This window comes from Micromys minutus (assembly GCF_963924665.1).
Source record: "Micromys minutus genome assembly, chromosome: 29".
NCBI lineage: Eukaryota > Metazoa > Chordata > Mammalia > Rodentia > Muridae > Micromys > Micromys minutus.
This window is the reverse complement of record NC_137964.1, coordinates 31,465,537-31,491,130: the sequence shown is the minus strand read 5'-3', so window position 1 is coordinate 31,491,130 and position 25,594 is coordinate 31,465,537. Positions and strand designations below refer to the sequence as shown.

The 25,594-nt window shown below is 49.8% G+C and overlaps 1 protein-coding gene across 1 annotated transcript; it reads right to left on the bottom strand.

Moving 5' to 3' along the window:
* Nucleotides 1-344: 344 nt before the first annotated feature.
* Nucleotides 345-13,393, bottom strand: HSPB8 (heat shock protein family B (small) member 8). Its single transcript, XM_080940421.1, has 3 exons — nucleotides 12,630-13,393; nucleotides 6,113-6,176; nucleotides 345-1,320 (listed from the first exon to the last, which is right to left on the bottom strand). The coding sequence occupies exons 1-3, from the start codon at nucleotides 12,994-12,996 to the stop codon at nucleotides 1,161-1,163; spliced, it is 591 nt and encodes a 196-aa protein (XP_080796547.1). The 5' UTR covers nucleotides 12,997-13,393; the 3' UTR covers nucleotides 345-1,160.
* Nucleotides 13,394-25,594: the final 12,201 nt, after the last annotated feature.

Sequence of the window (25,594 nt, the reverse complement as noted above, 5' to 3'; positions counted from 1 at the left end):
CTGGGCTCCTGACAAATGCAATACCATGCAAAGAAACCTCTCACCGTTCACCCCGGCCTTCTCCTCCCTACTTTGTCACGGGGATGAGATTCTTGCATCCGCATTTCAACCACGAGGACAGACTATGACTGTGTAGCACAGAGGACACAGACCAAATACGGGAACCAGAGCTGCTTGTGCAGTTCCTTAGGTGTGTATCTAAGCTTCCTGTGGAGTCGGCTTGAAGCATTTCTACCGTTTGACCCACTATTCATTCAGGAATCATTACTTGAAGCTGTAACATCCTGATAGTGCATACCTTGGTGATAGAACATTTAGTTGCTCCCCAAATGAAGCACACTCCGTGCTAAGAACATCAGCTCCTTTATTATCACCCTTATTATTTATGTTATCTTCCCCCTAAACAACAGCTCAATTCACACAACAAAGACACACACACATCCCCCCACATACACAATACCACTAGCCTGCCTGCCAGGCTGTCTGGCCTTTGCTTGGTTCCTGGTGTTGCTGCTTGAAGACAGCTATGTGTAAAAATCTGACTTGGACACAGGGGACACAATAATGGGGGACCTTAGCCAGAGAATTAACTGAGGGGCTCCCAGATTCCTCGGAGATGATGATTTGAGAGCCACAGGGTCATGCTGCAAAGAAAGGCACTGTGTTGTGTGGCGATGGATAAATCCCATATGGGGATATAAGCCCTGCCTGTAACCTCTTCTAGACAGAGTTTAGAAACACTGAGGTGAGCCAGTGAGTCCCCTCAAGCAAGCCAAATGTAAGGAGGGCCCAGAGAAGGGATCTGGGTGATGGGAAAGGTCCCCAAGAAAACAACTCTTGCATTAGCTGCAGGGTAAAAATGTATCATGAAATCTTCAGTCCCTATTTGCTTATTTTGCAGCTACGGATCGTGCGGCATCTTCAGATAAGATGAAGAAAAAAAAACCCCAATACTTTGACCTAAGGCAACCAAGCAAGGCTGGCCCATTGCGCCACCCTGTGGAGAAATCTATTACTACATTATCCAGGGACAGTCATTCAGTTCTCTCTCCCATCCCCTGACATCTGAGTTGCCTTAAATCTGAGTGCTGCTAAAGTCGTGTACCCTCAAATCAGAGAGTCCCTGGGGCCAGGAGCAAGGAAGGACCAAGGCTGACGTCTTAGGAACAGGTGACTTCCTGGTTGTCTTGAGGAGGCTCGTTGTTGAAGCTGCTCTCTCCAAAGGGTGAATAAGGAGGGACCTGGGGAGCCTCAATGATGAGCAGACCCTCTGGGGAAAGTGAGGCAAATACGGTCACTGGATCCACTTCTGCAGGTAGCCTATGGAGCAAAACACATGATCTTACCCACTGGTTGTTAATATAGCTGAAACTACAGTATTCATTGGAAAGTAATCTTTTGCACGAAAGTGTGTATGGAACAAGTGTGTGTGTATGTGTGCATGTGTGTATGCATGTGCATATATGTGCGTGTCTGTGTATGTGTGTGTGCATGCATGTGTAAGTGTGTGTGTATGTATGGGTCTCTGTGTGTGTGTGTTTATGTGTCTGTGTGGTGTATGTGTGTGTCTGAGTCAGTGTATGTATATGTGTGTGTATGCATGTTCGTGTGCGAGCGAGTGTCCAGGCATCTCCCCTTTAGAACTTGAATTTGGGGATCTTCTTCTTTCATTTGCCATCTTATTGTTTGAGGCAGAGTCTCTCACTAAATCCAGAGTTTGACAATTTGGTGAGGCTAACTAGCCACTGAGCACTGAGCGTCAGGGATACCCCCTCTTTCCACCTTTGGTTACAGACGTGCGAGGTCACGCCTGGCTTTTATGAAGATGTTCAGATCTGAACTCGGGCCTCATGTTGAGATCTTTTAAAAGTCTCCTGCAGTGAACCACATGAATCCAAGCTTCTGTTTCACAGATCATGAGACACGGGGATGGGGTTAGGGAAGTCAGATAAGCTCGAGTCAGAGATCATCAAAGATGGAACCTGTGTTCTCGAACCTGATTCTACTTCTCAGAAGGATTTTGGAGGTGGGAGGAGAGAGTGTCTCACAGAATCCAGGCTGGCCTTATGACCTTAACTCCTAGACCTCCTGAGGACTGTAATTGTAGGCATCTGTCACACCACCTAGCTCTAAGAATTAAAAGATCTTTTCTTTGTCATTTGGTGGGAACGAGGCTACCCGGTATATGATTTCTTCTTCAACAAACACGGAACCGTGAGGGTGCGTTAGTGGTCTCCCTGGAATGCTGTTAGTAAGGATACAAAAGCCCATGACCGGTTGAGCCCTTTCAACATTTCAGGTGTCACCTCAGATTCAGTCGCTAAGAATCCCGCCAAAGAGGTTCTATTGCTGTCCCCACTTTGCAGACAAAGATACTGAGCCTCAGAGTAGTTACACTTGGCATTGGCAGATGGACTCTCCTACCTCCCCTGGTACCAGTCACGTGAAGGAAGGACAGAGTAGCCAGGAGCACCATAGATCTTCCCGCAGGCCTATCTGATATGCAGGGAGTGGTCTGCCCACCCCTGGTTGTGAGTAGGACTCTCCCTGGGGGTGGGGGATGGGGGTTGTGGAGGCGTGGGAGTCATTTCCCACCATCCGAAGCCAGAAGCCCCACAAGCCGTACCCACCCAAAGCCACCTCGCCAGACCGGAACCGTGAAGATCGACATCAACAAAGGTGCTCCGGGAGGACTTGGATCAGCGCCAAGCCAAGCTTTGGAAGCAAGAGGACAAAGCCTGGCTGTGGACCTCCCTCTTACCGCCCCTCCCACTGCGGAGGATGGGCCGATTCCAGTCTGTTTAACCCGTTGCGTGCTGGTCCGTGCGCACCTGCTGCAGTATAACTTTGGGCCCCGCAGGCAGGCAGAGCTGAGCGTACATCCCGAAGCTTCTCCAACCAGCAGAAGGGAACGGATGATCTGACCTCTTCCAAACCTACTTCCTTGTACGGGAAAGACTGTCAGAATAGTATCCTGGAGTCGATGAGGGTGCCTTGCCCTCACCGGCCCTGCATGCTGGCACCCTGACAGTTGTAGATATTTAAAGGTAAGGTACACTGATGTCAGAGCCCAAAAGATCTTCCTGATGACCCAAAAGGATGGTCTTGTACTGGGAGAAACGGAGACCTAGAGATCTCCCACCAGTAAGCAGAATTCCCGACACGTGGGGGAAAAAAGTTCTCCTGGAGGCTCCATTTGCATCTAAATGATGGTCCCCCACTGAGTGCTAAATACCCAAGACTACTCTAGGGCTCTTCACTTACTGCTTTCCCTTCCCCGGTAAAAGCTGACTTAAAACTTGGGCTGCAGAGCAACTGGCCCCATCTAGTTAGAAATGGCCCAGGGTAGAGTCTTGGAGTTTATTTCCCTCACAGGTGCATTCTTTAGGGATCTTGTTGGTGGCGAGACTTCAACGTTATTAAAAGTGAGCTGACCTATGGGTGGAGGGAGGGAGGGAGAGGGGATGGTGGGGTGAAGCCCTAAGTCGGTGATGATACAGAAATGGAAGTTTATGAGAACATAAGGTCAGTGAAAACTGTCATCTGAGATCCCTCGGTCCAGCAGGAAGGTAGAGGGACCTGCTGGAACAAGGGATTCCACAAATTCCACAGTACTTTTTTTTTTTTAAGAGACAGTTTTTTTTTTTTTTTTTTTTTAAATCAGATTGTGTGTGTGTGTTCATGTGGATATGGTCGATATGATCATGTGCATGTACACAAACGTGGAAATTGGGGGTTGACCTTGGGTATTGTTCCTCAGGAATTTCTCAGTTTGTTTAATTATATTATTATTATTACTACTACTACTACAATGTTACAATATTACTACTACTACAATGATTTTTATCATCATTACTGGCGGGATCTGTTCTGGAGATCTGGGACTCCTTAATTAGGCTAGGCTGTCTGGCCAGCAAACCCTAAAAAATCCTCCTGCCTCAGCCTCCCCAGCCTTGGGATCATGAGCACGTACCACCATGCTAGGATTTCTTCATGGGTTCTGAGGCTGGGACACAGGCCCTCCTGTGTGTGTGGTAAGTCATACACAGACTGAGCTATCTCCCCGGCTTCCAACTCCTTGGTTGGTTCCCTTTCATTTCCAAACCCTGGCAGCTGAGTCCTAGGCTCTCCCTGGAAGAGCCTGGTTATTACTTGAGCATCCACACAAAGGCAAAACCCTGCAGAGTAGTTTTCCCTGTGTTTTGTCTGTGTCCTGTTCCCAGCTCCAGTGAGCTGGATTTCTTCTTCCCTTCTCCTTCAGGGTTTTCTAAACGTCTGGCTCTGTTCCTACTTCAGCTTTCTCACTTGCCACTCCGTCACGGACAAGGTGATTTTAATAATCTCACTCAATGGGATTCTTTTAATGATGAATAGGAGTAAGCCTGTAGACCTCATAACTTGGCCACTGCAAGTCACCAGACATTAACCAAGGGCTGATTACGGATACCTGGGGAGCTGTAACACAAGGAGAACAACGTGTTCTGTGCTGAGCATCTTCCCGGATGATTTCCTACATCCTGTTTCCTGTTTTCTCCTCCAAACGGAGGGTAGAGAAGGGCCTGCCTCCGCTCTGCTAGGCACCTCTCAACTGTCTCTCCTACCCGACACAAACAAGCCTCTGGGGCTTACTTCCAAGCCCAAGGCAGCTGCTTAGGTGAGATCCCACTCCGCATAGCTGGGATCCTCTAAGGACCCTGGCTTGGCTATAGAAATATTCTGTCCTCTGAAGACAGTCAGGTTCCCTGATGCTAGCCCAGGCTTATCCCAGTCTCCAGCCGGACGGACTCCTTGAAGTCTCCCATCTGTCAAAGCCACTCTCGTGTAACTCTAACCGTGGGGGGCTTAATATTAATTCCCCCACCAAACAAACACTTTACTGTAATATTCCAAATCGCTAACATAGCCACACATGGGAGGGAATGCAAGCTCAGAGCAGCTACCTGAGTCGCTCTAAGTGACTCGTTCGTTTTTATCTTTATTTGGAGGCGCACTACACGAGGGATAGAAATCAAAATACTAACAGAGAGGGCACGCTGGGCACTGGTCATTCACAATGGATGGATCGTGCGTGTTGACAAAGGAATAGACCCTGGGGACCTCCCGTCGTTGGAAGGGAAGGGTGGTCCCAGCAACACAGAGTGAAGGTCAACCTTGATCATCAACGTGTTTGGTCCTCAGAGAAGGAAGCTGCAGAGTGGATTAATTGAGTGGGGGAAATGGGGGTGGGTGGGGAAAGTCTGATGTAAGCAGCACCATCCCATAGACTGAGGGCAGGGGACACAGTGCCTCCTGCCAGTCGATGTGTAAAGGGCTCACCCAGCTTGAGCAGCTACACCTTCTTCAGCAGCCTCGGGCATTTCTATCTATTCACTGAATTCCCAGAGAGCCGCTTCCTGCACGGGCCACAGAAACCGGGAGATCAGCAGGAAATGGGCGTGTTTTGCTTTGTCTGAGACGGGGTCTCACTATGTCGCCCTAGACAGACTATGTTAGCTGAGGTTGGCCTCAAACTTATGATGATATTCCTGTCCCAGCCTTCAAAGTTCTGGGATTATAGGTGTGAGCCACCAGGCTATGCATCACGGGTTCAGCTTGGCTGCCTGCTTCACTGCTCTCACAAGACCAAAGCTAACAAGAATCCCTCCCCTAACTGGTCCTTCCTCTAAAGCAGTGTCTCAGCCTCCAAACCTCCATGGCTGGCGAGAGTGATCCCAGAAAACCAGACAACAGTAAACCAGTATTTTGAGGCACTTAGGTATTAGCTATGGTGGAACATAGTCTATTGGAGGGGCTGTGGAGGTGGCTTGGTGTGCAAACATGAAGATCTTAGTTCAAATTCCCAGCACTCATGGAAAAAAAAAACAGGCGTGGTAATGTGTGCTGTGACCCCAGTGCTGTGAGAGTGGGAGGCAGGGAGACTGGTGTGGGTTTTCTGGCCCCTGGTCCATCTCTAGGGTCAGTGAGAGACTCTGTCTCGGGGCAGTGAGGTGGGAGGTGAAGGAGCAGAGCTCAGAAAGTCTGTGAGCACTTGAGTGTGCACTTGAGTGTGTGTGTGTTGTGTCCTGCTCACAGTCACAATGCCCGATGGCAGCCCACCCGCCAGGCTACTCACTGTATTTTCTTGGTGAAGTTCTTGGAGACAATCCCACCCTCGTGCTGCTTCTCTTCGTGCTTGCCTGGAAGACAAGAGCATCATCGAGCGTCAGAATCTGCATCCCCTTGGGCATCATTCAGGAAATGGGCTTGGATTCAAATCCTGCTCTGCTCCTGTCTTCATGTAGTTTAGGGGTGGCTCGGAGTCCAGGCTTTGAGCCTCGGGGCTTTGGCATATAGACTCGAGCCCGCCTCCCAGGCTGGCTGAAAGATGAGCTAAGCTGATAGGCAGAAAAGAGGACTTTGACCACACTTTGTAAACAACTCAGTGTGAAACTGGGACACCTGCTCCCTAACTTCCAGCCTCCCACTTAACCCCCACCCACCAGCCAGCAGCCCCAGCAGGTTCCAGGAGCTTACTAGCATCACAGATTGGTCAAGGAGGTGGAAGGAAAAACCAAAGCCACACCTGGGACTTCTTGGCCATCCAGCACCCTTCCCTGCTTCTGCCAGCCAGCTTCTTTCTCCTGTTGTTATTGATGTATGGACTGAGATCCCAGAGTGGGTTGGAGGTCACCCAGAAAGGTGCATGGCTGCTCTGGGCTTTGACCGGTTCTTACTGGATCAAGGCCGAATGCTGTGGCCCCCTACCCCTCTTGCTGTCAGATGTGCACTGAGCCTTCTGAACCACCTTACCCTAAAGGGCAGCCTTGCTTCATGTTTCAAGATGCTGGACACACCCAGACTCTCCTAAGGTAGCTCTCCTCCCAGAGGGAGCCACAGAACCAGGGAGGCAGATTCCACAGCCCCAGCTCCCAGGGGTTCCTTCTCCCAACTATGGAGAAGATGAAATTACAAGAAGGCTGGGACCACGCTGGCTTTTACACTGCAATTTACAGGCAAATTATGGTGCCCTTGGCTTGCCTCATTCTTCCTCCTCCTCCTCTTCCTCCTCCTCTTTCTCCTCCTCCAAAGTAAAATGCCTTCAAATTCTCTTTGAACAAGCAGGATTAGTGCCTGACTCAGCCATCCTTCCTTCCCACTCCCGTTTGAAGCCACATTCCAGAGCCCAGGTGCCACATTCACGCGTGCAGGAGCTTCATAAAACAAGCTATAAATACCCAGGGGGATTACAGCACCATGTGGAGGTCCAAAGTGTCTTCAACTCGTCATCTACAGGTGATTGCATTAGCGATACTTTGTATTTGTGCCGTTAATCATCCCTTTAGTAACAGTTTCTGATTACAAGGTAATGCATATGTATGTATGAAAGTGCTAAGAAATAAATCTTCAAAAAGCACAACCACCCCATAGTCCCATCATCGTCCCATCCCCCATAAATATCATGCTTGTGCCTCCAGACTTAGAGAATGCTTCTTAGAAATGTATGGCCATACATTATACCTTGTACCAAAGGGATCATTCTATGCACTGCCTGGAAATCAGTTCTCAACCCTACTTAGACATTCTGATTACTTTTCTATTTTCCCCCAAATACTCCTTAATTGCACGTGTGTGTGTGTGTGTGTGTGTGTGTGTGTGTGTGTATGTGTGCGTGTGTGTATGTGTGTGTGTGTGTGTGTGTAAAATTGTGTGCTTGGTGTGGGTCACGTGCCACGGAGATCAGAGGACAGCCTGCAGGAGTCAGTTCATTCCTACCTTGTGGATCTCTAGGTTCAAATGTAGATGGCCAGGCTGCCTTTTAAGCTGTGACATCTTGCAGGGGACCAGGGCTGGGGATGGGGGGGACCCAACCTTAGATTTTTTTAGAGAGGGTCTTATGCCGATCCTGGAGTTTCACTGATTATTCTGGCTGATCAGAAATTGTCCAGAATCCCCCTGTCTTTGCTTCCCCGGTGCTCAGGCTATTTTACCAGCCTTTCTGTGGCTTCTGAGGACTGGAACTCAGCACCTTGTACTTTTTAACGGCTGCATTATATTCCACTCCAGGACTCCATAATGTGTGACTCCACCTGCCTCTGACCTTGTGGAAACCTCCCGTCTGCACTAAAACAATCTTCACACCAAGCCCAGTGCTTTCTGGGATTTGAGGCAAGCTTTGGCCTTCGAAGGTCTGAGCTACATTGATGACTACATGAAAGTAGTCCACAGGAAAGAACTATTTATTGTTCCGCTACCACAGGGAGGAAAGATATGCTGAGTGGAACCCGATTTCAAAACGGCTGTGGCTGGAGGTCAGAACTCTCTATCCTGTGGGTGTGCTATCAGCCGAGAGGTCATTCTGTTCAACTCTGTGACAGTTACCTGCCCTGCGCTGCTGTGGGCCGATGGCCACAAGAACACAATCTGTTCTCTGGTCCCCTCCCTGAGGCCTGGGCCTCAGAGGAGCCTGTTCCACCAGGGGCAGGCCAGGGCCTCTGACTCAGCTCTTCTGCACCCTTTCCTCCTCCTGCCGGCCTCGGAACTGCCGGAGGCCGTGAAGATGGTGAAGAGCTAACAGCCGCCCGGCAGACTTCATCAAGGTACAGCCTTTGAACTAATTCTTCTCCACTCTGTCTAACGCTGCGGTTGGTGTGTCGGTTCATCAGGTGACACAAGGGAGTCCATGCTTTGGAACAAAGTCAGTGTGGGGTAAGATAATTCTGTTTCAGATCGGCAGGGCTCCTCCCAGGCATTTGGTAGGTCAGGCATATTGACTGCATTTCCAACTTGGGATACTTTAGATTTAAGATGGGGTCTTTGGGGCCCTGGTCCCATAGTAAGCCAAGGGACACCCGTGTAGGCTAGGCCAGTGTCAGGCTCCGTTCTTAGCAACTTACTTATGCTACTATCTACTTTAGGCAGGGACTTTATTGCCAGCACTGAGTAAAGAAACTGAAATTCAGAGCGGCTCGGTGGATCTGTGACCACGTCACCCTGAGCACGCGACATGCCTGAGGCCAAACACCCCAGCAGTCATGGAGTAAAGATCTGGAAGCCAAGGGTGGCAGAGTCCCTAGAGCCAGATGTCAACAGCACCACCACTCTCTGCTTAGACAATGCCTGGCAGGGTTGTACCCTTCTCTGGCCTGCCTTGTATTCTCTAAAATGTGAAAATGGCCTCCCTGGAGCTGTGGGAGATGAGGGGAGTCACAGGGCCCCCTCCTAGAAAGCCGTCCAGGTCAACCTTGGCACTCACGGCATTCACATTAATGTTTAGGGAACTGGGGATCCTCAGAAGTCTGTGGATCCTGCCCATGTTCTGAAAATGGGGTGCAGGCTGAGGGGAGGGAGGGAGGGGCTCTGAGCAGGAAAGACTCCAAGATGCCCTGGAAGGAAAGGTGTAATGAGGGCCCTTGGTGGAGGACTGAGAACTTAAAAGAGGTAGGTCATCCTCCTGCCTCATTTGCATATCATTTGCATCTCATCTCCATGTCATTTGCATTCATGCCTTGCTTACTGTGTGTCTGATGTTTATACCAGCAAGTATAACTTAATATGCCTTATTACATAACTTATTATATTATTGTTTATTAATACAATTATTTTATATATTAATATATATGTATTTTATATAATTGTTTTTATAATATAATTATTTATTATGTTATAAATACTATGTGAATAATATTAAATTATTTACATACAATATATAATTGTTTATTATATAACAAAGTGTAACTTTATTAGCTTGCTTTCTGGCTCACATTTTACACCATCCATGTCTTATCTTGGTGCTCAGACAGAAGGGAAGGCGGCTGTTCCTACAGAAAGATCGTCTCTGCCATCCAAGACAGCATGGCCGGAATGTTTCCCATGTGTCCTAGAGAGCCATGGCTCTGGGAGAGAAAGGCTGATGCTGGGGGAAGTGATTGGACCCATCGAAGAAAGGTGCTGTTTCCAGTCAAAGCAGAGGCCCTGGGGATAAGACAAAAAAAGCCTTCCCAGGCTTCCCCCAGCCAAAGCCTGGCCCAGTAGCCCGGGAAGGGATCATTCTTGGCTGGCGGCTGCAGGGGAAGGCACAGTGCAGGATGGAAACCAGGAACCCACATTTTCTAAAAGCTTCCCTGAAGCGAGGTATTCACATGTGGTCAGATAAGAAAGGGCCATGCCTCAGACCTGCAAACAGCACAGACTAGGAAGGCTCCAAGCCCTGCACCAGGAGGAGGCTTACTCATGATTTTGGCATCATCCAAAACTCCACATAGCCTTTCCTCCATTCCCCAGACAGCCAGAAGCAGATGACAAATCTGTTCTAACCCCTTTGTGAGACCAGTGTTGAAGCAGAAGCCAGAGGTTGGGGGGTGGGGTGTCTAAGCAGGTTCATAGTTAGAGCTAGAGTCAGCCAATGAACCTCCAGGCAGGCCTGGCTTTAAGTATTAGTACTTCCAGAGAAGAAGCAGGTGGTTGGTTGTGCTGGGTTAAGTTAGCCTTCCTAGGACTCAGTTTCACTATCTGTAAAATGGGCAGAGGTGGTGTGACGAACCTACCCGTACTCCTTAAAAAATAACATTGTGAGTCACCAGCTGGACGTTGAGCCAAGGTCTGGCCTGAACTGCTTGTGGAAGGACCGGTTCTTACTCATGGTGTAGCTGTTCTTGGCTCTGTTCCCTGACTTCCCTTTGCTTTCGCAGGGAAGTCCTCAAACCCCTTTCATGAGAGACAGCTTTGTCCCCACTCTCAGTGGGCTCGGAGCCTGTAAAGTGTGTGGCTGCGTGTGGACAGGGTTAATCTTTTGTGTTAGTTCCTGTCTCACAGACAGAGATATCGAGGCTCCCAGGCACACCCCCAACCTCAGGAACACTAAGGCTGAGATCTCCAGACTCCGCCCGTGAAGGAGTACCATCAAATGAGGATGAAGAAGAGACTACAGGGTGTGGGTGATTTGGAAGCCTCTGGATCAAACAGCTATAATTAAAACAAAACCAGGGCGGGGTAATGATGAGCTCAGTCAGCAGGATGCGCGATTAACGCCATTTTACAGACACTCCGGATACATCCTCTGCATTTACTCCATCTTCCCATTAGCCTTGTTTGACAGGAATGGGCACAATTCCCATCACACAGATGGGAACACTGAGGCTCTGAGTGATAAAAAAGACTTCCTAGTCTGCAATCATGGGAGGGCTGGGATTTGAACCCAGGTCTCGAAGAATGTTTATCATTTATTATTACTAGGACTTTCCCATAGGCCCATACCACAGTCACCACTGTGGCTGCTGTTAACAAGAACAAACTAACTCAGTACCCTGAACACCATCTGTGCATCTACCATATAGATAAAGATACTCGGGGGGGGGGGGCGGTTTCAGCTCCCACCATCCTTCCTGAGGACCCATGGTGAACCTCATTGCCCAGAAAAGGAACTATATAGCTGAAGAAATAATTAGCCGTCCTATTGGTTAGTGAGCGGCAGAGCCAGCCAGTACAGAGAGCCCACACCCACGTCAGCACCAGCACGCGCTCCTGAGTGCCTGCCCGCCCCGCCACTCCCACACCCACAGCGTTTGATGTTTACAATTCTACTCCAAGTGACTTTAAAACACCGCCTCGCACACTGCTGGGGCTTGTCCCTGCTCAGCTAATGCTTACAGCATGGCTGTTACTGATTTTCTGGCTGACAGGCCTCTGCCAAGAACAAGTTCTTTGTAATGGCCTGTTAATTGGGAGGGAGGCGGAAGAAAGCTTTGCTGAGGCCCAGCTTACTGGGGGCCAAGCTTCCTGTCTCCTCCTTGGTCTGTTCCCCCCTGAGTATGTATTCTTTCTCCCAGAGTGCAATGGGGTAAGGAAAGCCCTGGGCCTAACGCTGTGACCAGACCTAAGCTCTGCTCTGGCCCTTTTGCTGACTCATTGTATGTCCTGGGACTAGGCCTCCTCAGCTGCAAGAGGGGAGTAGGCAGTCATGGGATGAAGGGCCAGAGGAAGTTCATATATATATATAAATGCGTATATTCCTCTAGCCCAATTCCCAAGGCAGCCCGGGTTGGAACCCTTTGCTGCCTTGAGCAAACTATGCAGACCTCTATGTGCCTCCATTTTGTAAAGTACATAAAGGAAATTCGGACACACGAGCCCTGTCCTGTGTCTGTACTCACACAGGTGCTGCCTGGTGCTGGGGACATGGTTCATGGTTCAGCGTGGTACCTGGCAGACAGCTCTCCACCTAGGATAGGATCCATCCTGCTGATCCCAGGGCAACCCAGCACTAACCCTGGCTCCTGCGCTCGTGGCTTTGGAGTGTGCTAACCCCTTTCTCCGTGTCTCCAGAAGTCCTACGTGCATTCATCTGTTCTTTATATTAAATTGTCCACCTCGGAACACCTAGCCTGGATTCCGGCAGCTTCGGGGTGGGGCACAGTGTCCTCTGGACCCCAGGTACACTGTCACATTTATATTTATTCTGTCGCCCATTGAGAAACACTGGTCTGTAGAGATAATGTCGTGGGTTGCGTTCTTGAGCCCTGAGGTCACCTGAGTCATGTTGTCTGTCACAGGTCCCTTCTGAAGCTCTTTCTGGGCTGAACCTGAGAGCGCGCATGCGAGCACCCCCCCCACACACACACACACAGGCACGACCCTGCCGGCCCCTCACTCACCTGACACTTCCACGTATCCATCCTTGGTCTTTACCATCAGCTCCTCCGGCTTGAAGCTGTGCACGTTGACACACACTTTCCAGGGCTCCCCCGGGAAGGGTGGGGGGCTCCTACCCTCAGCGGGCACCCCGAACCTGGCTGTGGCTGTAGGCCCTCGGGGTACCATGCCAGACCTTAGGGTTCCAGGCCAGGCAGAGGAGAGCCGAGGCAAAGCCCACTCGGGCCAAGGGGCTGTCAAGTCGTCTGGGAAGGGGTCCATGCCAAAGCCGTCGTCCAGCAGGCGGGAAGAGAGCGGTGAGTCCCGGAAGGGGTCTCGGCGCAAGCGGCTTGGGTAGGAGCACGGGAAAGGCAATTGCCCGTCGGCCATGGTGTTTGTTGAGCTTAGAGGGGGAAACAGAGGCTCAGAGAGACAGAGCCACCTACCCAAAGGTCACACAGCAAGGTGATGTGGCTTGAGATGGCTTTCAGAATTTAGTTCTTCACGTCAGAAAATGCTGATCGCCCTTTCGCCACGAGCCCAAGCATCCGCTGCCCAGAACTGAGCTGGGCTCCTGGCTCACAGAGGTGACCCCCTAAACGGGCCCAGCAGAATCCCAGAGGGCCTCTCTCAGTCCCACCTCACCAGGCAATCAGCAAGCCACCGGCTGCCCTCCTCCCAGGCTGCCCCGGCTCCCAGCCAAAGCCTGCTGAGGTCTTGAGCGCAGCCAGGAGTTTAATAAAGCTCGGACGCGCGCGCCTAGAAACTTCTCCTGGCTTCTGGGCCGGGAGTCTTCTATTTATTTGCTGCTGGGGGCTGGGGGCGGGTTTTGCAAGCGCCTCCTGTCACAGGAGTATTCAAAGGTGATGAACCAGCCCCTGAGAATCCGCTGAGAGAACAACTGGGCTCCAGGAGCGGGTGGGGAGCTGGGAGGGGCCGTGGCGTCCGAGTGCAGCCAGCCTCTCACACACACTCTCCGCCTCCTGCTCTGCTCCTCTCCGCCCCGCCCTCCCTCTGCCTCCAGCCGCGTCCACTCTAAGCACCAGTGCCCCTCGGGGCACTAAAGCCAGCACTATTAATAACCTTCCGCCTGGCTGAGGGCTCAGGTCACACTCTGGAAATACCATCCTCAGAACATGTTCCGTCTTGCCTCCCACTCTAGGGACTCGCAGAAGAAGAGAGACAACCCCCACGAGAAGCAAAAGGAATCCCCACTTACAGTATGGCCCAAGTCTTGCAGCCTCAGACTTCTGAAAATGATGGTCTTTTTTTTTTTTTTTTTTTAAACGACAGTTATAAATTATGAAAAGCAGGACGTTGTCAGGGAGAGTCTATTGGGATAGGTAGGTCTTGGGGTGAGAAAACAGATCGGGCTCAACTCCCAGCACAGCCTGAGCCATTGGGGATTTACAGCCTGGAGGCAGAATGGGGGTCAATGGATGGGAAATGACTGAGGGAAATCCAAGGACCAGAGGGAATTCCGGGTAAACTGATCTAACTGAATCCCTTCCTCTATGGATAGACTGGGGGTGGCCAGACCTCACTTTGAAAGCCCGTGGAGGAGAAGCAAGTGATCCGGCATGGGAGGGGGGGATCATGCGTGGAATTACGGGGGGTTGTGGCTAAACTGACACGTTCTTGTTAAAACTGAGTGAAGGGAACGAACACAACCCTGGGCCTTCGAGGAGGAGTCGGCCTGAAGTTTGGCCAAGGGAAGAGTTTCTGTCAGCGGCAAATATTTCTCCAAGGCATGTCTGAGCTGCCTGTTTTCCACCTGTGGAACGGGGCAGGAGAGAAGCCTGCTCTGGGACGCGTCATCAGGAATGTATGAGGTCATGGCCTCTGGAGTGGAGTCTATGCTTTTCGGCTTTCGACTTTCAAGTTATCGGTTGCATAATGTTTGCTCTTAAGTGCTTCCTAAACATTAGCCGGTGTAATGTTTTTCCATTGACTGCCTTATGCATGCCGGAAAGCATTTCACCACAGAGCTAGGTGCACCTCCAGCCCTCCTCCTTCTGTAAAAGCATTTGTGGAGATGGGCTCACAAAACATTGCACAACCGGCTGAAGCTAGCCACTCGAACCCAGACCCAGGCTTAAAAGGCTGTCTATCCATCTAGGGCGAACCCCTGAACACAGAACGACCCCGCCTTGGAGCCTCCCTTTGTGAACCCCGTACACAGAACAGTCACACTGGAGCTTTCCTCTGTGTTTTGCACTTTACCTATCAATTAATCACATTTTTATTCACAGGTACACCACACAAAACCACCCAACCAACCAAATAAATAAATAATAAACTGTGATGGATGGAAACTAGGAAAAAAATGTTTCCTGTTCTTTGCTTACCTTTTAGTCTTCCTCATTACCTAATATGGCCCTGTCGTAATGTTCTTTCTAAATGTTACTATGTTGCCCCACTATGCTATGCCTCTTAGGGGGAATCCTAATCTGTAGTGTGTGTGTGTGTGTGTGTGTGTGTGTGTGTGTAAGTGGGGTTATGTAAGCAGGTAAAGAGACCCTTTTATTTCCTTATTCGTTTTCAAATAGCATCTTACCAATCTCCCTAGACTGACCTTGACCTCACTCTCAGCTTAGGCTGACCATGAACTTGTGAGTTACCCTCTTCAGCCTCCTATGCAGGCTGGACTACAGCCCAGCACCAGGCTGGGTTTACATCTTTATCCTGAATAATAACAAATATCTAGGTGCGATATCCTCCTGGTGGGATATTCTGAAAGCCCACATCCAGGAAGAAACATTGCTAGAAACCTCTGTTCCTCCATCCTGTCTGAAAAGGTAATGTAGGAGTCTTTTAACCTACAGATGCCTTGGGTTTGGGGTTCCAATACCCAACACGTGGGGAGCTTGGGACTTGTCATTTTCCCTTTGAGAGTCCTGGGGTCCCAGCTTTGTTTTCTTTATGAAGTGGGCATGCTGAGTCCCGGGTTGAGAGCCTTTTTGATAGAAAGCTGTCCTCGTCCTCATAGGAGGTACTTTTAGTCAAAATAGGATCACACACTCATGTGTGTCTTTCACTGTGGTGAGCCGCTGCAAGCACGGTGGGAAATGTTCACAACCATCTTTGTGAACTGTTGACCCATTATTTAGATGAGAAAATAGGTGGCCCATGCATACAGACGTCCTGGTGGAAAAGCTGATTGTCTGGAATCTTAGATCTATACTAAGTGTATGAGCTGAGACCCCTGGTATTTGCTCTAGTGAAGAAAGTCCCCCCCCCCCTGGCCTGACTTGATGTGTCCCCCAGTACCTGGGTGGCCTCAATGTGAGGCAGGATGATCTCATCGGGCCAGAAGACTTAGGCTGACGTCATGGCTGGGCATAGACTGCAGCAGGGAGAGGCTGAGTGAGCCTGTAGCTAATTATGAGGAGAGTCACCCTGTGTGATGAACTGGGAGAAATCTGGCCCTGCCTGGGACCAGGCAGAGGACTGGGACAAGGCTCTTCGATAGGTGGGATGGGATGGGGTGGTGCGGTCTCTGGCTGAGTGTGTGTGGCTTTGGGTAGACACTGTGGTGTGTGTTCACGTGCTGCTGAGCTCTGTTCATTTCTGGGTAAGGCTGTTTGGAGACTATGTTCTAAAAGGCTCTCTTCTTCCCTCTCAGGCCTCTTTGCACGTCGTCATTGAGAGTTTCTAGAAGGCCATTGTGCCTGGAACCAGGAAGGGAGAACGCTTGACTGCAGTCGACGGAGCATCTACTGTGGCTTCTCCCCACCCAGCACCTACAGGCGAACCTTGAGCTCCCTATACAGCAGACGGTGACCTTGAACTCCCCACCCTTCCTACCTCAGCCTCTTAAGTGCTGGGATTACAGGAGTCTGCAAATGGACCCCAAGGCTTGGTATGTGCTAGGCCACCATTTACCACCTGACTCAAACCCCAGGCTCTGTATTCTCCTTTTAAGGCTGAGGGCCACGCAGCTGGAAGACCCAGGCACCCTTGACTCTTTGAATTTCCTTCCCACTTATCGGATCCTCTCAAAAGCCTGTGAGAAAGGGGCTTTCAGTGTCTCCATTTTATAGCATGCTGTTCTGGGATCTTACTGCATCCTGGGTAAGGCCGGCTTTCTGCCTGAGGAAACTGAGAAGCAGCTGCTAACCCTGCTGACTGAGCTGTTGAGATGTGACATGACTTGTGGGAAAAGTGATCAGTAAACATCCTGGGCCATCAGCGACCAGCCAAAAACATGGGGTCAGACTTAAAGAGACTGTGGAGAGGGAGAAAGCCTGGGCTGGTTCTTCCAGAGAAGGAGAAACTCTGGGAGTGTGTGTGTGTGTGTGTAAATGTGAGTGTGCATATATGTGTGTGAGTGTGTATGAGTTTGTGAGTGTGTGTATAAATGTATGAGTGTGTACATATGTGTGTGGCGTTTAAGTGTGTATATATGTGTGTGAGTGTGTGTATGATTGTGTATATGTGTGTGCGTATGAGTGTGTATAAGTGTGTGAATGTGCATAAATGTGTGAGTGTATAAATGTGTGTGTGAGTGTGTATATGAGTGTTTGGTTTTGTGTGAGTATGCATATGAGTGTGTTTTATGTGTGTATGTGAGCATATATGCATACATGAGTATGTATATGTGTGTGTGAGACTCAGTATATATGTGTGTGAATGTGAGTGTATGAGTGTGAATATGTGTGACTGTATAATTGTGTATGTATGAGTGTGTTTTGTGTTTGTGTATATATATGTATGTGTGTGAGTGTGTATATGAGTGTTTTATGTGTGTATATGTGTATATATGAATATGTATATGTGTGTGGCTGTGTATCTGTGTGTGTGTATGAACATGTACATATGCATGGAGTATATACATGTGTGTGTGAGTGTGTGTATTAGGATGTTAGATCCCAGAATCCAAAGCAAATATTGTCTCTCACCTGCCTGCCATCTACTTAAAACCTTCACACGGGAAATACCACAATTAATCTTCCAAAGAGACAGTTCAGGGAGAAGGTGACATCATCCTGCATTCCAGAAATGGGGCCCTTGGGGCAGGAGCCGGGGCTGTCATCACACAGGTATTGGCAGGACAACTCCCGACCCAGGCTCTGCCGCTCCTGTCACTCCTAAGGCTCCTCTTCCCCCATCTTTCCATTCCTTAACCCCAGCATCATCAAAGACTGAGGGAGAGTCTCTCTTTCAAAGGCACAGGTTTCTGGTGAGAGTTTACAACCCTGCTCCAGCCCCAGGGCTCGGGACTCTCTCTGGGGAATCTGGCTGCCTTGGGGCTCTCCCACCTTCACTGAGACTCTAGGTCCAGGGTGACCGAGTCTCTATCTTCTCTCCCTTCACTTTCTCAGAAGCCTTAAAGACAACAGGAATACAGCCAACAGCACACAGCAACCTGTCCGGGTTCTTGAGGATGGCATGCTGGGGCACAGCAGAGTCTGTGTGTGCAGCTGATGCTCTCTGAGTTTGGTTTTCTCTACCCTGCATAGCATGTACAAGTCATAGCACTTGGGAATGTACTGAAATATTAATAATGGGTAGGTAGAAGGAAAGGAAGGTTTCCAAGCAACGCCCATTTTACAGATGAGGAAACCGAGACCAGTATCATCACCAATTTGTGGATTTTTAATCCAAGTCTATGTAAACATCAAGCCTAGATCTCTTTCTCTGGTCTGCAGAGTGAAGCCATGATGTGTACCCCTCCACTCACCTTGACCCTGCGCCTGGCCAGATCCCAGCCTTTCAATCCCAGCCATGCCTAACAACCACAGCTGACTTTTAGCTTGTCACCCCTTCCCTTCCTCCTTCTCCCGGAACCGGATTTTCTGGAACCTTCTTCCATAGGAACAAATGACAGTAGGTACACATTGAGATTGGAGAACTGAGCAGTGGCCTGGGATGAGCCAGAAATATGCCTGCTACGGGGAAGTATCCTTAGTGTGAGGTATTAGCTCTCAGCTGCAGGTGTAGAACCTGTGCCCGCTCACAGACATGAGTAAGTTCTGAAGGATCGGGTACCCTGATCTTGTCCGTGAGCCCCTCTTCCATACTATTCATAGTTATCCTCTGTCCTGTCCTTCTGTCCTGTCTGTCCTTCCTGCTGTGATAAAACACAGCACAAAACCAACCCTGGAGGGAAGATAATCTGGCTCACAGGAAGCCAAGGCAGGAACAACATGGAAGCAGGAGCCAATGCTGAGGCCATGGAGGGATGCTGCTTACTGGCTTGCTCTCCAAGGCTGATTCAACCTGCTTTCTTATAGAACCCAGGACCTGCCTAGGGGTGGCACTGCCCACAGTGGGCTGGCTAGATCCTCCTCATATAAATCACTAATCCAAGTGTGTCCCACGGACAGGTTCATAATGGGTCAGCCTGGTGGCTGCAACACCTCGGTTGAGTTTCTATCTTGCCAGATGACCCTAAGTTGTAACAGGTTGACGAAAATGAATCAACACAGTCTGCATCCAGGACATTGATACCAGGAATCAGCTAGCAGAGTTTTCAGGCATGGTGTGTGCATGTGCGTGTTGAAGGGAAATAAGCAACTGTGTGAGATTTTAATAGACCCTTGTTCAGATTCTGTCTGCTCCATCTGACTTAACTTCTCTGAAAAAAAAAATCTATCTAATCCCCTGTAAAAAGGAGATAATAATATGAACTGCATTTTATGATTTGCTAAAACAATAATTATTGCTATGGTCCAGAAAGGCCTGTGCGTTATAGCATCAGTTGCCAGGTCGTGGCACTGTTGGCAAATAATGGGGACTTTAAAAGGTGGAGCCTAGAGGAAAAAGTTACTCTAGCATGGCCTTGGCGGGGATATTGAGACCCTCCCCTCCTCTGGCACGTCTCCACTTCTCAGAAACTGAGGTGAGCAGCTTTGCCCGACCTCGAGTTTGCTGCTACATCACATGACCAAGGGCAAATAGTGGGCTGAAGCTTCGGCAACCTTTCCTCTTAACAGGTTAATTGTCTCATGCGTTTTGTCGTAGCAACGAGTATCTGACTAATACAGTACCTGGTATTGTCTCCATGGAGGATGGTGAAAGGGATGTAGTTGAGGAGTCTGTCAGAATGGACCTGATCCCAGAGCGACCATTCAGGAACTTGATTTGACTTTGTCCCGTGTTGGCTTAAGAGCCGGAAAATGTTTGGAAAAGGAGGAGAACCCAGTCCCGTTGCTGGCACACAGCGGAGCACGTATTTCGGGAGCACCATTCCCAGAAGACCAGCAGGGGAAGTTTGTAGTGGTTCAGGTAACAGGTTGAGCTATTGCCTAACAGCAGATAAAGGAACCAGATGTGGACACAGTCACTGGAAGAATCCTAGGGTCAAGAAGAAGCCCCTCAAACACAGGGCTTGGATATTTGACCTTGCTCTGGGAGGGTGGTGAGCCACTCAGGAAGACCCACCAGAGCAAGAAGGGGTGTGGCCTGCCCTGGTGAGGAGGGGTGGGGCCTGCCCTGGTGAAGAAGGGTGTGGCCTGCCCTGGTGAGGAGGGGTGTGGCCTGCCCTGGTGAGGAGGGGTGTGGCCTGCCCTGGTGAGGAGGGGTGTGGCCTGACCCGATTCTCATTCATTCCTTTCTCAGCTACATGCTTATGTGTGCAAATGACTAACCTAAAGAGTAGAGATGGAGACCAGAGAGAGAGAGAGAGAAAAGCCCTGGCTCTCACGAGGGCTTTTCTCTCTCTCTCCCATCTCCATCTCTACTGTTGTTCCTGTTGTTCCTGTCTCCAGAAACAACCAGCCAATTAAAATGGTTGCCAGAACCGAAGGCGAAGGCGACAGGCAAGCCTCTCGGCTAGCGACCTCATTTGACTCTCTGCTGCCTAGTTTCCCACCATCTTAGTTCTTTAGCCACAGAGGCTTCCTACCTCTCGGACAGAAGAGTCTAGAATGTTCTCACCTGAGACCTTTGCTGCGTCTGTTCCCACTGCCTGGCAAAGTGTTCCCTGGGTCTCCCGATTCATTCAGGTCTTTCCTTACATTTCATCTGACCAGAGGAACCCTCCTTAACAGTTGGCAGCAACAACCTCCCGTGTCTGCTGGCTACACTTCCTTTCCTGTACCTGTCACTACAAACTTGATTTTCACCTCTAACTCTCTGTCTGTCCCCCTCCTTCAGCATGGATATGGTAGGAGGGAAGAGAGAGGGGACTTAAGAAAACGTGTTGTGGATGTTACTTGGGCGTGTTTGTCAGGCATTCCCAGTCTCTCCTGCGGTAGCTGGTTTCTCATCGCTGTGGTCCATTACCTGGCAGAGTCATGGGAAGGGGCGGAGCTTGGCTTTGGTTCACGGCTCAGGGATGCTGTCCATTGAGGTGGTTGGAGCGGGGGCGGCTAGGACAATAGAAACACGTGGCAGCTGCATGCTATAAGACACACATCAGCAAGCTCAGGGAGTTCAGCAGGAAGTGGGTTCACCTGTAACACTTAAGTCCTGACCCCTTGGGAACTGACTTCCTCCAGCAAAGCCCCTAAAGACTCCATGACTTTCCCGAACACCCTCCAAGGCATGAGCGTGTGGGAACGCTTTGTGTCCAATTGCCTCCCAACTCACTGAAATGTCAATGCCTTTCAAAGCATTTGCTAGTCCAGGGGAGCCTCGGCTCTGCAGGCAGGATCCTGAGCTGTTCGCCGTGATTACCAACATTGTAGTCACGGCTCTCAAAAATGGAATATGGATGAGACAAAAACCTCTGCCCTTGGGGCTTATTCATGACAGCAGCCTAACCTAGCCGATTCTGACAGCCAGCCCTTTCAACTGTGTCCCTTGGCATGTGTGGATATAGCTCTATTCACAAGACCATCCTCACTAGGTATGGTCCTCGAATGGGCAAAGCTTCCAGAGTCCTCAATTGAGAAGGTTTTATCTGGTAGTCTGGCACCCATTTCTCTCAGTCTGGAACATTTACGACGCATGCTGTGTTTATTATTCCTTAAGCAGAAGGTGACTCTGAGCTCTTAGGGAAAGGGAGACCTGGGTGATCTACAACCATAGTGCCCCTTTTCCCAGAAGCCACCGGGGTAGAACAAGAGCCAGATAGACCAGTTGGTGACCATGACACTTTGGCAACAGCTTTGGAAATTTTTTTTTTGGGGGGGGGGACTGGAAGTGACAGCTCTTGGGTGTTTGTGGTTTGCGGAAGTTCTCCGAGTCTGTGCTTGGGGCAGGGCGCCGAAAGGCCGGAGTAATGCAGAGAGGAGAGGAATACCAGGAAGATGGCTCTGCTGCGGTGGCAGCCCTAGTCTCGCCCAGGATGAATGAGAACCAGCCTTACCTGTGAGCGGCAGCCCTGCAAAGAGTCACCATAAAAACTGGAGAAAAGCTGATTTCTTGCCGCTGCCGGAAGTCCAGGAATGTTTGTCCAGTGCTGGTCCGATGCCCTCAAAGCCCCGTGAGATCGAGACCTTTATGGCACTGGTCACGTGTGTACCAGCTTCATTCCCATTCAGTGTCTCCACCTCAAGAGCCAGGGAGCCACTTGAGTTCCAGAGGTCACACCCACATCCCAGCTTGAAAAAGGATGTACGGGACAATGAGAGACAAACATAGGATGAGGCTCTCTGTAAACCCCCCAACCCACAAAGACTCTGTCCTTCTCTGATTGGCTGCGTCATTGCTTTCTTTCTGAGTGACTATTAAACCCAGTTAAAAATGGAAGGGCTTTCTTATCATGGATGAAGGAGGAAGGGATGCTGGGGGCATTGGAGAAATCTTCCCTATCCTAGGAGAGGGAAAATATCATCCAACTGCCCTAAAATTTCCTGTATGTTAGTAAGGTCTTTCAGAAAATGGATGAGAGATGCGTGGCTACCTTCACACGGTTATTCTGTGGAGAACATCAAATGATCAAGAGACAGTCCAAGTAGTGGGTGTCATGGAATTCTCTTTGGTTGAGATACCTTAATGTAGAAATAAGGGTTGAGGGGAGAGAGACTGAGGAAAAACAAACTCTATGTGCCCTCCCCTCTCTTCCTCCTCTCATCCCTCCTCTGCTCTCTTCCCCACCCCCTCTCTCTCCTCTTCTCTGTGTGAGTACACCATTTCTATCCCACTGTCTTCATGTCTGTTTATTGCAGGTATGTGAGTGTATGTGTGAGTGTGTGCATGACCGTGTGTGTGTATGTGTGTGCACGCGCACGTGTGTGAGTATGCATGTGTGAGAGTGTGTATTGGTGTGTATGTGTGCATGTAAGTATGCTCATGCATGTGAGAGTGTCTGTGAGTGTGTGTGAGTTTGTGTATGTGTGAGAGAATGTGTATACACATATACACAGGTACACACACACACACACACACACACACACACACACACACAGCCCAGAGGACAACCTTGGGTGTGGTTCTTCAGTCTCTCTCCACCTTATCTTTTGAGACAGTATCTCTCACAGGGATCTGGGTCCCAGCAGCTACGATAGGTAGCTTGGCTAGAAAGTCACATGTCTTCATTCCCCCGGAACTGGAATTACAAGCACATAGCACCACGCCTGGCTTTTTGCAAAGACTCTGCGGGTTGAAGTCGGGCTCTCGGGCCTTCATGGCAAACACTGACTGACTGAGCCACCTCCCCAGCCCCCTTTTAACTCCCTTTCTGTTACATAATGCGACTCTACTTAATGTGGTTGGTATTACTCATTTCAGGTTATGATGTGAAAGAGCCTATTGCCAAAGAGGCTCAGTGTTTGTTGCAGTTTGAGAAAGCATCGGATAAGTTTCTATGGCAAGGCAAAGAAAAACAAGGCAAAAAGAAAAGCCAGGTGTGAGTCAACCAACCGCTGATGGGCCCTGGCTATCCCGCCTTGTGGAGTTGGCATCCCGAGGTTTGGTAAAGTAGAGCTGTCATTCATATTGATGGACAGGCACGGACAGCCCACAGTCTCTTCACAATAGCACTGAATGGCCCGGAGGGCAGGGGTGGAGCTTTGACGAAACAAGGCGTGTGGTGTGTGGGGGGTGGCAGAGGTCCCAGTTCTCTAGAGACTCTGGAATTTTCTGAGTGGAGCAGACCGGAGTCCTGCTACCGTTTTCTAAGGGGAGGGTGGGATTCTAAGTCAGACCCTCTGCTGTATACCTGGTACACATCAGCTCCTCTAAGCTCCGCCCGTTTTTCGAAGTTGCTGTTTCGTTATTCTCAGCGGACAGTAACACACTCAAAGCTCAGAGAGACCACGAAATCCAGGTACGACAAACCCATAGTCTTTGCTTCCAATCGCTTTTTAAAAGATCTGTGTCATGCAGTAGCCTGGGGTAGATGTCCCTGTGCCTTGAGTAAGGCCAGGTGGATGATAGGTGCTTACGTCTGCTCTACCATCTGTATTCCCTTCCCTTTTCCCAGGGTGGATCAGTGACATTGCTCCCGGACATGTCACTACCTTGCTGCAGCCTTACAACACACACACACACACACACACACACACACACTTTCAGAGGGAGCCCTGGGCAGATCCAATCACTTGACAGCCTGTCAGGCAGTGTCCCCGCAGGAATGGAATGAACAAGGCAGAGAAGGCTCCTACCCTCAGAGGTGGACACTAAACAAGAGAAGTAATTGCAGGTTAGCTGAAAGTACTGAGGTTAAAAAACAAAACAAAAATGCACCAAGGGAGAGAGGGGTGGGGACAAGAGGTGGGGGTGGGGAGCTGACTTCAGGGAGGTTCGATTACTGCCCTGCCCTCGTCCCAGGCACATGATTACTCCATGGTTCCTCTCCAAGCTTCATTTCTCTTCTTGGCTAATTCTCCTCCTTACCCAGCATCTGCCTAGAGGGCACATTCCTCAGCCTGTGACTCCTGCTTGACTCTCCAAGATGTAGTTAATCTCTGCCTTCCTCCTCCCCTACCAGCTCCCTGTGTCCCTTACTACCAGTGAGACCTACAGCAACCAGTGGTGTCCCAGTTTCTGTGACTATGACATTGACGCTAACATGGCGTCTATCATCCTGCAGATGCTGTGGAGAAGAAAAGATGTTGGTAACTTATGTTGACATAGGCGGAGCTCCCAGACACCTGCCTGACCCTTAATTGGCACTGTGGAGACGCTTAGTGTTGGCTTTGTGGTCACCAGATGTGCGGCCTCACCCTAGAACATCGATCGGCTCTGTGTAGTGTTATGGGTACCATCTTCTTCAGTGTGGGGTTGGGAGGGGTAGTGGGTGGCCACAGACTTACCCAAGCCAGGTCACCCCACCCTCAGGATTCCCAAGGCGGGATTTCATTAGACAAGAGACAGGATGAGTGATGAGAATAACTAGTTCTCTGTGTGTGTTTGTGTGTGTGTGTGGGTATGTGTGTGTGACTGTGTGTGTGTCTGTGACTGTGTGTGTAACTGTATGGGTGTCTGTGACTGTGTGTGACTGTGACTGTGTGTAACTGTGTCTGTGACTGTGTGTGACTGTGACTGTGTGTAACTGTGTGTGTGACTGAGTGTGTCTGTCACTGTGTGTAACTGTGTGTGTCTGTCACTGTGTGTAACTGTGTGTGTGACTGTGTGTAATTATGTGTGTGTGACTGTGTGTAACTGTGTGTGTGACTATGTGTGTGTCTGCATATGTGACTGTGTGTGTCTGTGTGTAACTGTGTGTGACTGTGTGTGACTGTGTGTAATTATGTGTGTGACTGTGTGTGTCTGTCACTGTGTGTAACTGTGTTTGTGACTGTGTGTGTTAAACCCTGGCTTCATACTGGAATAGCCTAGGGAGACTTTTAGAAGCAGGGTGTCTGACATTCTCCCTCACACACACATATTGTCTGGGGCAGGCTAACAGTTCAAAATGATTTTAATACTAGTTGCTGTTGAGACCTTCTGGTTTAACCCTCCCTACCTCTCCTAATAGAGAGAGCAACTGGGTCCTAAAGAAGGGCTTGACTTGCTTAAATGCTTAAGCTGCAAGTGTTACCAGCAGGAGTCTGGGTTCCATCTCCCGGGAAGTTCTGTTTCCCAACAATCCTCCCACACCCTGAACTGTTTCATTGATTGACGGAGCAGAGAGGCTGCACGTATCTCCAGCTCA

What these genes read in the sequence shown, in the direction of transcription:
- HSPB8 (XM_080940421.1), bottom strand. Translation starts at nt 12,996, where the DNA reads ATGGCCGACGGGCAATTGCCTTTCCCGTGCTCCTACCCAAGCCGCTTG. An exon ending in TGGATACGTGGAAGTGTCAG is followed by an intron (nt 6,177 to 12,629) that starts GTGAGTGAGGGG and finishes CTTGTCTTCCAG; the next exon opens with GCAAGCACGAAGAGAAGCAG. An exon ending in AACTTCACCAAGAAAATACA is followed by an intron (nt 1,321 to 6,112) that starts GTGAGTAGCCTG and finishes TTTGCTCCATAG; the next exon opens with GCTACCTGCAGAAGTGGATC.